This window comes from Tamandua tetradactyla, chromosome 1 (assembly GCF_023851605.1).
Source record: "Tamandua tetradactyla isolate mTamTet1 chromosome 1, mTamTet1.pri, whole genome shotgun sequence".
NCBI classification, from domain to species: Eukaryota; Metazoa; Chordata; class Mammalia; order Pilosa; family Myrmecophagidae; genus Tamandua; species Tamandua tetradactyla.
This window is the reverse complement of record NC_135327.1, coordinates 52,932,229-52,945,721: the sequence shown is the minus strand read 5'-3', so window position 1 is coordinate 52,945,721 and position 13,493 is coordinate 52,932,229. Positions and strand designations below refer to the sequence as shown.

At 37.6% G+C, this 13,493-nt stretch overlaps 1 protein-coding gene across 3 annotated transcripts in view; it reads right to left on the bottom strand.

Annotated features, from left to right (window-relative positions):
• Nucleotides 1–13,493, bottom strand: part of HAO1 (hydroxyacid oxidase 1) — a 63,981-nt gene that overhangs the window by 13,592 nt on the left and 36,896 nt on the right. For all 3 annotated transcript variants that reach the window (XM_077115753.1, XM_077115743.1, XM_077115734.1), the window contains exon 5: nt 7,938–8,029. In XM_077115753.1, the coding sequence (XP_076971868.1) occupies nt 7,938–8,029 (92 nt within the window). The remainder of the gene's footprint in view (nt 1–7,937; nt 8,030–13,493) is intronic.

Here is a 13,493-nt window from a genome sequence, read left to right as displayed (position 1 = left end):
ATTTGAATTTGAGTTAGTGATTTTTCTTTCAAGGTCCAAGTTTGTTTTTCTGTCCCAAAATTCAAATTCAAAGATTGTGATCAAAATACTACAAAAATAATACAGTTAAAGAACATAGCCGTCTTTTATGGCTATCTTTATAAAATGCATAAAATTTAGTGAAATACCTTACATAAATTGTTTAACATTATTTACTCATTATAAATCAAAGCTTTCACAATGTGACTGTGTGATTGTGAAAACCTTGTCTCTGATGCTCCTTTTATCTACCTTGTCAGCAGATGGGTAGAACATATGGAATAAAAATAAATGATGGGGGAACAAATGTTAAAATAAATTTAGTCTGAAATGCAAGTGATTAATGAAAGGAAGGGGTAAGGGATGTAGAATGTATAATCTTTTTTTTCTGTTTTCGTTTTATTTCTTTTTCTATTGTCTTTTTATTTCTTTTTCTGAATTGATGCAAATGTTCTAAGAAATGATCATGATGATGAATATGCAACTATGTGATGATATTGTGAATTACTTATTATATATGTAGAATGGAATGATCATATGTTAAGAATGTCTTTGTTCGTTTGTTGTTAAGTTTCTTCTTAAATGAATAAATAAATTTTAAAAAAAAATCATACTAAGATGATAGCAAGCAGTGGTGTTCAAAAGTGCAAATAAGGCCAGTGATGAAAAACTTAGTCTCTGACTTCCCCACCCAATGCACTTTGCATCCAGCCTCACATTGGAGAATATTCCATGAAAATATTTGCATTGTCTTTAATGGAATCTGACCACATGCACCTTGATGGGCACTACCTTGATTGGAAATCGATGATGGGTTTAGGTTAGTTTTAAAGAACACAAGAACCATGCCAAATCTAGTGGATTGCATTATTCCTGACCCTTTATCTGTCTCTGAATTGATACCTTTTCCAAGGCAACTTTGAAGTTCTTCCCATGAAAAGGGACACAGTATATTTCCCTACATCTTGATTTTGGTCTTGGCTATGTGACCTACTTTGGCCAACAGCAAGTGATCAAAAGTGGTAAAATGCCATTTCTGGGCCTAGGCAGCCTCATGCACTTCTACTTGCTCTTTTGCACCTCTGCTTGCCCTTTGGTGTGGGCCCTGGGATAAATATTCGGAAGCAGAGCTATCATACCCAAGCCCACCAGGACCTGAAACTTGGAGCACAGCCACCTAAATAGTACCAAGTCTAGATCAGTAGGTGCCCAGTTGACCCAAATTTTCATGAGAGTAAAGGATTGTTAATTAAGTCACTGAGCTTGGAGTCTTTCATTTTATAGCATCATTGTGGCAATAGCTACCTGATACAGTTGGCTCCTTGGATAAGAATCTTTAACTTGAGAATGGAAACAATTCCTAAATTAACCTGTAGGCCAAAATCTGTAGAAATTTTACCACATTTATCCCAGAATATTTAACTTTAAAATTAAGTTCAATTGCCACTGAAAATGCATCCTGAAGAAAGTACCATGCACTCAAATACAATTTTCCCAGAAATAATTATGCTGAAGTCACTCAAAGGCTTTCCTATTCTCCCCTAAAATTTTAGAGGCTAAGCTTAAAGAGAGTTTTATGTAAGAGGCTGAAGACTAAACATGGCTACAGATTTGTAGGAAGCAAAGGTAGCATTTGGCATGTGGCCCCTAAATGTTGGCAGATAGTGTGATTTTCCCCTTTTCCTTTTGCCTTTTCTGCCTTGCCAAACATGCCTCGGATCCATTTACATATGTCCTCTTACCTACACATAGTCCCCCTTTTACATTCAGGAAAATTATATCAACATATAAATGGTCAAATTTCCAAGTGATGATGCAAGCTATAATTAAGCATATTTCCCCATTTGAAACCAGAACCAAAGAAAAATATTAGCTAGTTTGGGTTCAATACACATTTTCAAAGTCACGCAAATCAAGTCCATCTAGGTTGTTTCCAACTGGCCTCAAAGTGAACTAATAAAGATACTTAAAATGTGAATCCTGGTTTATAAAACTGAGTCCAGTTGGTGTTTCATGTGTCTGTGGAAAACAATGTTCTACCCACTGCTGAGCATTTCTATCCTCTTTTTCTTTCTGTAGCTGCAGCTTCATTAGATGTACCTAGGGAATTTATATATATATATAATATAAGGATTAAATAAAATATAGTAGTACAAACCTGCTACATTATGGTACTGTTATGTTTCCTTCTTTTCAACTTTCTGTACATCTCTGAGACCATTCATTTCTGTTTTTTTTTTTCTTCCCTAAGTGCCTTTTTAGACAACTAATTGTGGGCTTAATTCCAGTGGCATTAATCTATCAGAAAATATAGTGAGATCCCATGATACTGTTGCTCATTTATCCATCTGTTCATTGACTTATGAAACCTTACTGAGGACCTGGTATAGTCTCAGTGGTACCAAGGAGTGCGAAAGTATCCCACAGCAATCCAACTCATGGAAAGTCTTCTCTCTTCATCCCTGTCCCTGCTCAATTCATGCTCTTTCTGAATGCTCCCCTGCCCTCCAAAACTTCTACTCACAGGGAGTTCTCATCTTACTATCTTCTTATAACATGCATTGTTAAAGTACTGATTGAGAACATTTTATACATCCATCCTTTGCTCAAACCAAAGCAGTCAAACATAAAAGCAGATAAAACCAAAGTTGCTTTAGATAAAGGCAAAGGAAGCTGAGTCAGGCAATAGCCTGTAAATCTTCCCCTGCCTCTGGTTCCCTACCCCACCTATCACTCTTCATTAGGCAGCCCAGAGGGACCCAACTTTCACCCCTCCACATAGGCTTGGATGATTGTTTGCCAAAATGGGCTGTAATTATTTCCCTACCTATCATCATTTCCTTGCAATGTGACATTTCAGCCCCTCCCATCAACCTTTCAGTGAAGTGTTTATTTCCTCATCCCTTGACTCTCCATTGGCCTTGTTACTTGCTTTCACCAATAAGATGTGAGAGAAGTGACAGTGTGCCTCTTCTAAGCCTAGATCTCAAGAGGCCTTGCTTGCTTCCACTTGTTCCCTAGGAAACCTGCCATATCATGTAAACAGCCCTGCTCAGCCGCTGGAGAATGTGAGGCAATGGAGACCCATCCCTGCGAAGGGCACCCCATGCCAGCCGGTCCTAGTGGACCCAGGAGCTGACAACAGACACATGAGTGAGCCCAGCCAAGGCCAGAAAACCTCCCACCATATCCCAGCCCAAACTGCCATCCTATTGACTATTTTGAAATGAATAAATGGCTATTGTTTTAAGCCACTAAGTTTTAGGGTGGTTTGCTACCGAGCAAAAGCCAACTGATACATCACATATTTCTCAATGGCAGAATTTCATGGGCCCCCCACTAGAAGGAAAAAATAAAATATTTCACATCCCATAAAACATGTCCAAGGACCTAATTTGAGAAACCCTGGCTTGACAACTCAAGTACTTATTCTATGAAAATGTTTTGCAAATGAGAATTTTCACCGGAAAGGAATTTTATTTTTATAAGCTTAAGGTTCAGTTAGCATTGAAATGAAAACATAAAATTGAAAAACAAAAATGCTCCCGGGGTTCGCAGACCCTAGTTTGAGAACTCTAGTACTATGTATTTTGGAAATCAACTAGATATATCTTATATTGTCCCCTAATTACTTCAAGTCAATCTGAGCCATATTATTACTTAAGGATAAGGATCTTAACATGAATGTATTGTTTAATTTCCATCAGACATAACAGAGGCCTGGAAGTAGTTCTCAGTAGCAATGTGTTCAGATAAAATGAAATTAGAACGGTGACCTCATTGATATTTATTTCTTCATACAAAGGGGGCCTGTTGATTAAAGTGCATGAATAGTTTATATAAGTGTAGAAATATATAATCTAGCTGCTTGGTTTACAGAAATGTAGAAATTAAATAGTCTAGCTGTTTTCTTTTGGCAACCAACATAACACCATGAGATGGGTCAGGCTGGCAGAATCTGAGCAGCTTGTTCAAATAGCTTCCATGGCTAAAAAGAGGCAAGACAAGACTCGAACCCAAGACTCCAGACTCCCATTTCCAGGCTCTTTCCTTGCCGCCATTCTGCCTCTGTGACTCTGGCTCATGACGCAAAAGAATCTGTAGGACGGTGAGTCCTTTCGCGCAGCTACTGAAATGTTTTACAACACAAGGCTCATTCCCTCGAGCCTTTTGCCACTGATGTCAAAACCCACACACTGAGGGGAAAAAACATCTGTTCTAGTTTGCTAGCTGCCAGAATGCAATATACCAGAAACAGAATGGCTTTTAAAAAGGGGAATTTAATAAGTTGCTAATTTACAGTTCTAAGGCCTAGAAAATGTCCCAATTACAACAAGTCTATAGAAATGACCAATCCAAGGCATCCAGGGAAAGATACCTTGGTTCAAGAAGGCTGATGAAGTTCAGGGTTTATCTCTGAAGTGGAAGGGCACATGGTAAACATAGTCAGAGTTTCTCTCTCATCTGGAAAGGCACATGGTGAACACGGTCAGGGTTCCTCTCTCATCTGGAAGGGCACATGGTGAACACAGTGTCATCTGCTAGTTTCTTCTCCTGGCTTCCTGTTTCATGAAATTCCCTGGGAGGCATTTTCCTTCTTCATCTCCAAAGGCCGCTGGCTGATGGACTCTGCTTCTTGTGGATATGTCGTTCTGCTCTGCTTTCTCTGAATCTCCCATTCTCCAAGATGTTTTCTCTTTTATAGGACTTCAGAAACTAATCAAGACCCACCCGAATGAGTGGAGACATGTCGTCACCTAGTCCAGTTTAACAGCCACTCTTGATTAAATCACATCTCCTGGGAGGTGATCTAATTATAGTTTCAAACACACAATGCTGAATAGGGATTAGAAGAAATGGCTGCCTTTACAAAATGGGATTAGGATTAAAACACAGCTTTTCTAGGGGACATACCTCCTTTCAAACCAGCACAACACCCTTTACCATAAACCTAATTCTTTCCCTCATTTCTCTCTTTATCCTGGGTCTCAAATGTACTCAAAAATAAGAAACACAGCTCAAGCAAGTATCTACACGGCATGAAAAGGGGAGAGTTATTGTTTTTTTTTTAAAACTATCTCAGAGATCACAGCTCAAAAAACCCTTTTAGATAAGTTTCCATATCCCCCCAGCCAGAGGGAAATAAACCGCACTGTTTGGATTTTGTTTCTCTTAAAATCTAGTTAGATTTTATTTCAATAAATTTAGATTTTATTTTTAGAAAACAAACTTAATTTGACCTACACACTAAGTCTATGTCTTCCTACACAAGTGAAGTATAAATCTGAGAAAAAGCTTTGAGCAGGGGCCAGCTTCTCCTCCCTGCTGGGAGCAGGGCCCCACCTCTCTACCTACCTACCAGCTGGCATTATTTAATGTCTACCTGAAACAGCGTATCCTACAAGTAAAACTGAACTGGAAAAGGCTAAAATCTGTTATGTTTTATGATTTTAAATTCTTGACTGTACAATTCTACAGTGTGAAAGGACTTGATTTGTTACTATCATTAATGCTTTAGAAAAAGTTGGGAGTGCAAATATTTACACCCAATGTTCCTGTAATCATTTATTCTGACATAAGACCCACAAAACTGATTTATGGATTTGGGAAGATCAACCTGCTCATTCAATGAAGCCATGAGCCACTACTGCTTGACTGAAATGCTATTTGTTCAACTGTACTTCCAGTTGTTTGAATAAATTCAAGTGGTCCACCCAATTAAAGCCAAGCTTCTAAGAACATAGGACTGAACAACTCTCATCCAAGGTGGAAAACATACATGATCATCCAATTCAGCAACAGGTAGTGGCTTAGAAACCTATCTATCTACATTCTTCAGTAACTGTACTTTTTTTTTTTTTTTTTGCACGGGCAGGCACCAGGAATCGAACCTGTGTCTCTGCCATGATGGGCAAGAATTCTGCCACTGAGCCACCAGTCGCACTGCTCACTATACCTTTTCTTTTTAAAGGAAGCTTTTAAAAATAAAACCTACTTTAAAAATCGTGGTAAAGTATATGTAATATAAAATTTACCATTTTAACCATTTTTAAGTTTACAATTCAGTGGCATTAAGTACGTTCACAATGTTGTATAGTCATCACCACTATCTTTATCCAAAACATTTTCATCACCCTAAACAGAAGCTGCTCCTGATAAGCAATAATGCCATTCTCCCCTCCCCCAGGCTCCTGGTCAGCACTTTTCTACTCCCTAGGGCAAGCCATCCGTCTAAGAACTATGCCTGAACAAGAACTGGTCAAGGGGGGGATGTACATGTGATTCTTCGTTCAAGGAGTGGTAGTGGTCTGCACAGCCATCTACATTTAGAAAATGTACATTTTTAAAGTAAGTGTTGATATAGGATGGCAGCTTAACTTTGCCTATGATAAAACAAACTCTAAAATGTTAAAATTTAAAGGCACCAAAGAAATAACCTGATTGTTCTTTAAACCTCAAAAGATGAGGAAACTAATGTTCGGAACAGAAATTCATTCCCTCTGCCCCACTGCAGTTCTGGTTTTCCTTCTTCCGCCACAAGGTTATTATAATTATCCAGGTCACCTAAATGGTCTTCTTGTCTCCTGTCATGCCAAAATCCAATTTATCAGATTCATTGCAGCTGTTAGCCTAAGACTCTTCTACTGGTTATCCAATGGCACACGATAGTCAAGAATAGATCTCCCCTGTCTGTCCAGGCAGGCATATTTCCCAGGACTCCCCAAGGCCCCCAAGATGCGCAAACAAAATGGATTACTTGGTGCTCCTCAAAGACGCCTTGCTCTTCCCCATGGTTAGGCTCCCTCACCTCTGAGAACAGGTCCCTACAGGAACAGAGACGAAGCAGGGCCCCAGCCTCACTGCCTCGTCGGAAAGAATCTTGGCCACGTCCCCCCACGTGCACAGCAGGTAAGGAAGCCAGTTTTGAACACCCCACACCCTCCCGTTCAGCGGCTGGTCCCCCTTCAGCTACTAGGTCCCGGGTGGTGAAATCCACCCCAGGAACTGTGTTTGTCTCCACGACTTCGATCCATTTCTAGTTCCCCAGCCGTGATCTTGAATTCTGCGCCAGAGCCTCTGTTGATCTCTTTATCTTCTGACGCTGTTGGAGCTAAATGCCCTGCGTCTGTGGAACTAACTCAGTTCCTCAAAGTTTCAGCGCAGTCTAGCACACTCTTATACCTCAGTTCTGCCCTCTGGTTTGCCTAGCACAGTGTTTACATTGTTAAAAAACCGTGGCCATACATTGGAATCACCTCGGGAACTTAAAGAAATAGTACTGGCGCTCAGGCCCCTGCCCCCAGAGATTCTGATGCATTTCAGTATTTAACGTTCCCCAGGTAATTCTAATGTGCAGACAAGGTTGTTCTCAATGCAACCAGAGCAGCTATTTGTAGTTTACCTTCCTTCACCTGCAGCATAGGACTTGGAGCTCCTTTCTACCCACCCGGTCTCTGCAGCTCTTCAATCCCCATCTCCACAGAAAATGACACTCTTTTCCTCTCCCTGTTTTCCAGTCACAATTACACCGATGACCTAAAACTTCACAAAAGCCTTTCATAGTTCCCAAAATCGCCTCTACTTTGGATACCCGTGGCCTAGGTTTTCCCTTCATATTCCGATTTGTATTACACCTATCGGAGTATTTATGAATACAAGAATAATCCCTGCCCCCAAATTCATTCTTTTTACCAGGGACTTTTATACATAATGAATGGATTGCACTGAATAATTAGCTAATTTAGGTAGTTGTGTGGTGTACCATTAAGCTTAAAATCTGAGATATAATATATTCACACTTACTTGACTTTTAGTGATCACTCAAAACTATACACACAGAAGAGGCAGACATAGAGACGGTCAAAACTGATCCGAAGTGAGAACTCCAAAGAGAAATTCCAGTGTTTGCCAAAACTTACAGTGGCTGGCACCCCATCAAGTTGTCGCGCCCCGTGATTCGACACCAAGATCCCATCCAAACCGTGCTTAACTGCCTCCCTGGCATCATCACCTGGAAAAAGCGAGATAACATCTTATGGAGACTAGAATTCAACATAAAGCTTGGGTTGAGAGGTCTCAGCATCCCAGTTTGAACTCCACCCCCATACAGCTTGCTCGGTACCTTTAGCATAGAAATATACCCAAGGGTTACATCCAAAACGTTACAGGTAGTTTTCTTAGCCAAAGAAATGTTGTCCTTACAACAATTTAATTATGAAATGAAATTACCAACAGATAATAAATTCATATGCAGTTAAAATTTGTTAATTCTCATGAGAAAGCACTCTGGCTGGATAAGTTTTTTTTTTTTTTTTTTTGCATGGGCAGGCACTGGGAAACAAACCCAGGTCCCGGGCATGGCAGGTGAGAACTCTGCCTGCTGAGCCACTGTGGTCTGCCCTGGATACTTTTTATTAATAAAATCATGGCAATTAGGCCAAATTACTCCTCTATAATTTGGATAGCACAGAGAATATATAAGTGGCAAACATTTTAAATGTAACAAGTAGTGAACAAGTTTATTTTAAAACTATTTGTTCTCTTAAAACAACTTCCTACAGTTTTGTTTAATATTCATATTTTAAATTATTTTTTTCAACAGGCTCCCAGTGAAGAACCATTTGCTAATAGAATCATAAAAATAACATTATTTCTCAAGTTTAACATTTAAAGAGCAATAGTAAAAAAAAACCCATTGGTCCAAGGTTGTAGTGGAATTCATATTTTGGAAATTTAAGCAGATGGATACAAAATATTGTATATACCTATAAATTCAGCAATGGAGATGGAGGGTACATTTGATTAAAAATAATAAAAAAGAGACATAACAGAAACTGTAATTCTGATTGTTTTAAAGTTTTATGCTAAAACACATTTTTTTAAACTATGTTTCATAGAAAAGTAGTTTTTATATATCCCATGTCTTAAAATGCTGCTAGCAATATTTTCTTCTAAAATTAGGCATATGAAAATGTAATCCTATATAATTATTTTTATTATACAATATTATACAAAAATAAATTTATTATACAAAAGTTATTATAAATAAATTTATTATACAAAAAAATGATGTTCCAAACCCTGAAATGCTATGAAATAGCATGAAAAGTTATCTGCTATATGAATTTCCTAGCATTAAATCTGGTCTTAATTATGGGCAGCACTTACCAACTACTTTGTATGTCATCTATTTACCTGCAGGCCTTTGTGGTGTTATGCAGTTTGCTATATAATTGATTTATGACTGATATTCCATATGCATTTTATATTAAGCATAAAATTTGATGTTTCTATGAGGTTATCTTTGGCTCTCTCACTTAATTCAAGCATCCATTACATCTTGTGAGATCTCCCTGGTAACTTCTGAAGCACTCATGGGAGAAAGCCCCTAGCCTCAGGATTGAACTTTTTTCCATCCAACATTTCCCACCCTATTAATTGCTTAATTTTCTACATTTTAGTGTTGTTTCATATTTAGACCATACACATTGTATTATTCTGCATATTTCTTTTCCTGAACTTTCTGCCTTTTAAAATTGTTCTTGTATTTATTATGAGACTTTAGAATATCCTCAAGTTTTTACAACCTTTCAATTATTCTATATAACCTATGTAAAGCACCTTATTTTCTCCTGTGGAGACAAGCTTCTGGAGCCCTCTACTTCCCTTCTCTATTATGCTGTGGTTTTGCTCAAGGACAACTGCCTATCTCCATTTTGAGATCTCTCTTTTCATCTCTTGGTTGAATACACTGTTGCCTGATTCATTCTCCTGTTTGGTTTATGTTCTAATTTGTTTGTACTATATTCCTTTGCAACCACCTAAAAAAAAGGATTCATGAGAAGCAGACTTACAGATCACTCAGATATGTATTCTTGCATTTGAATGATAGTTGGGTTGGGTATAATTCATATGTTGAAAAAATCATTTTTCCTTAGAACCTTAACAATATTACTCCATTGTCTTCTAGTACCCACTGTTATTGATAAGAAAACTGATGCCAGTTTGATTATTTCTTTATAAGTAACACATTTTTTGTTTGTTTTCTTTCTTTATATTCAATTGTGAGATTTCATAAGGAAGGTGACGATTTTGGTTTGTTGCTTCTATCTAATTATGCATATCTTCAGTGTTTGGAAATTGTCTTCAAAAATCTCCTCAGTTTTCTGAAACTCCTATCAATTGGATATTGGACCTTTTAAAGTGGTCTTTATGTCTCTCATTCGTTTAAACATATTTTATCTATTCATATTATTGTTGTTGTTTTACATTTAGTGAAATGCCATTGATTCTATTGTTTAGTCATTCAACATTTTATTTTTAATTTCAGGACTCATGTTTGTAACCTTTGGGAGCTCTTTTATGTAATCTGATTTTCTTTTTATGGAATACTCCTCTTATTTAGACATAACATATTTCCACTTCTCTGAGTGTTTCTTACAGAAGTTTTAAAGTTCTTTGTTGTTTGTTTGTTTCATCTGTTTCTTTTGGGGTTGGCTTTTTTGTACATTAATCTTGGTTCTTTCTATTTTGCTGCTCCTGATAGGGCTTGTGATGCTAAATTTTCCTTTCATTTTTCAGGAAGAAAGGTTGAGGAATCAATGCATGCTTTTGGGCCTGTTTTGAAAACTGATTTCTATTCCCAATAAGTTCTTGCCACGAGTGGACATTCGGTCTTGGAACTCCATGTGATTTGGGGCAGGGGATGTCAATGGAGAGGTCCCTGGATGATGAACTTCCCAAATGCCAAATGAGGACAGCATCATGTCATATTGTAAATGTCAATTAGGATCTATTAGTTTTCCCAACCACCTCTTTATTTCTTTGAAGAGACTCACTCTACTTCCTTATTGAAAGGTAAATGCCAACTTGCCTATTGTTGCACATGAGGTGAGGTAGGGGGACAGGATTTTGGCTGCTATAATAGTTTCACAAACAGATCTTCAATTATTCTCTGTTTATAACTTCTGTTTTTCATTCCCTACCTCTGTCACACTTGCAGACTATATACCTAAAGCCTCGGAGATTCTATTATATATTGCTCCTGTCTCCTGTAGATTTCCCTGAGCATATTTTGAGGTGCAGTTTTCTTCTGATTTTTTTTCTATCAACCTGTTCTCTTATGTTTTGTTTCTTTCAGAAATTTCTTGACATTTTCACTGCTGTTAGTGCCACTCATTTTCCATTGCTTTGCTGCCATCAGCTTACATATTTTTGAATTTCTTTTCTCTATTGTGGTGAGGACTTGGCTTTGCTAAGAGGGTACATAATACTCAGTCCATCATTTTGAACCAGAAGCTCCATACACTATCATTTAAACTATGTTTGAGAAATGCTTCTTTAAAGATATGGCCTTAATGTACAGCTAGCTGTCCAGTAGAACTTTCTGTGATGATGTAAATGTTCTAGATCTGTATGGATTCCATACAACAACCACTCGCCACCTGTAACCACTGACTACTTGAAATATGGCAAGAGCAGCTAAGAAACTGGAATTTCAATTTTATTTAATTTGAATTCACTTAACATGAGGTTAGTGGCTGCCATATTGGGTAGCTCAGTTTCAATATTTGCAGGATCCTACTTATTCTAATAAAGAGATGTACTTTTGATATGTTTTTAGATTTCTTGATACTGCCATAGTGACCTTAAAAACATTGTAAATACTATATTCTGGATTGGTGTGATTAATCCTGCTTATCTAGTTCTGGGCATAATACCAAATATCAAGTCAAAATTAATACCAAAATATGAACTATTTATTTATAAAGCCCTTGACTGAGGATGTGTTCAGTCCTCACATTTACATTCAGATTTCTGCCACCAGGTAACTACAGTCTGTGGTCTGAGAGCTTGAATAATATCAATGAAAGATCTTATATAGTATGAAGGAGTAACTGACTAATTGAGTCAGACCACTTAGATTTGAATCCCACTCCTGCTACTTCCTTGCTATGTAAATGGCAAGTAAAAACTTCTCTGTCCTTCAGTTTCTTAGTCCCTGATAAGACTGGTTTATGGATTAAATGAGATGAATGAGTGTTTGGAAATGGTCTGACATATGGTAAGCACTCAAATAAATATGAACTATTATCATTATTTCCATTTGATGGTGTGGGGAGTAAAAGGTAATTGATGGCTGGGTATAGGAAGATAATTGGTTTCATCTGCTGGATGCTTTTGGCAACAAAAGTTTCATCCGAATGAAAATTATAATTATAATGGGTTTTCCACTTGAAGTAAATCCTACTTAAGTAATAGTTTATCTTCCATCATTTTAAGTGGTTATCCTTGTTCTTTCAGGTAGTGCTGGAAATGTAGGGAGAAATGAGAAAATGATTTGCTCGGAGTATAGGATCATGATTATCTGAAGAAGCAAAGAAAATAAGATATAAGTCTCTTTCATTAGCTGCTTATGAAATCTTCTTCACAATTTCTCATTTTATTTTGACCCAGAGAGAGTAGCAAATTTGCCTTGAGAGGATCAAAAATGATCTGACATCAAAATGTTCATGATTCTATTATATTTTTATGAATCCTTAGAATTTACTGTTTGATATTCCATATTTATTAAATTACCAGCTAATATGTTGGTGGATTAACAAACACAATAGTCGATAGCACTTCTGTCATCTTATTAATACTTTATTTCCATATTTAATTTAAAATACTAAAGTGAAATGTAAGTGCTCAAGATTTACTCTCAAGCAATTAGAGCTTTTGACCTGGGTGCCCATGCTAACTTATAGGACCTTAGCAACCAAAGCCTAGATACATGGCAGCAGTTTAGAACAAAATCTAGGAGCAGGGAGTGAATGGTCTTTGAGCGTGTCTTGAGTAAATTTGTATATGAAAAGAGCGAATTAGAAAATAGTTTCTCAGAAACAAAATTTACAGTGGAAGTTAAAAAAATAAATCCTCTTAAAAGCAGTATGTCTTTGCTCATAAAGCTATTTGTTAGTGTGAATTCTGACGAAGATCAAATCCTGTCTCAAATACATGTTTGGAGTCTAGATTGAAATTCTCCAAGGGCAGAGTTTGACTACTATACAAGATTACATCTTGCATTCTAATGTGCATAAGTTAAAATGCAATTTTTAAAACAGCGGGAAGAGGGTGGTGGGATGGTGGCTCAGTTGGCAGAATTCTCGCCTGACATGCTGGAGACCCGGGTTCAATTCCCGGTGGCTGCCCATGCGAAAAAAAAAATGGTGTGAAGAAAGATCCAGATGTTTCACCTTGCTCTTTCCACCTGCCCATGATTTCATGTTTCTGCAAACATCATCCATCTTTCCGGTAAAAGGAGAAAGAAAGATGACAGTTGATGACTCAGTCAATCCATGAGAACTCTGGATGAAAATCTGTGAAATGTTAAAAACAGGATTTCCCTGAACAGGTCTCGCCACCACCCCCACCCATATCCAGATTGAGCATGTGTGTTAACTTCATGCAGTTGTCAGAGATGATTCTTGTTT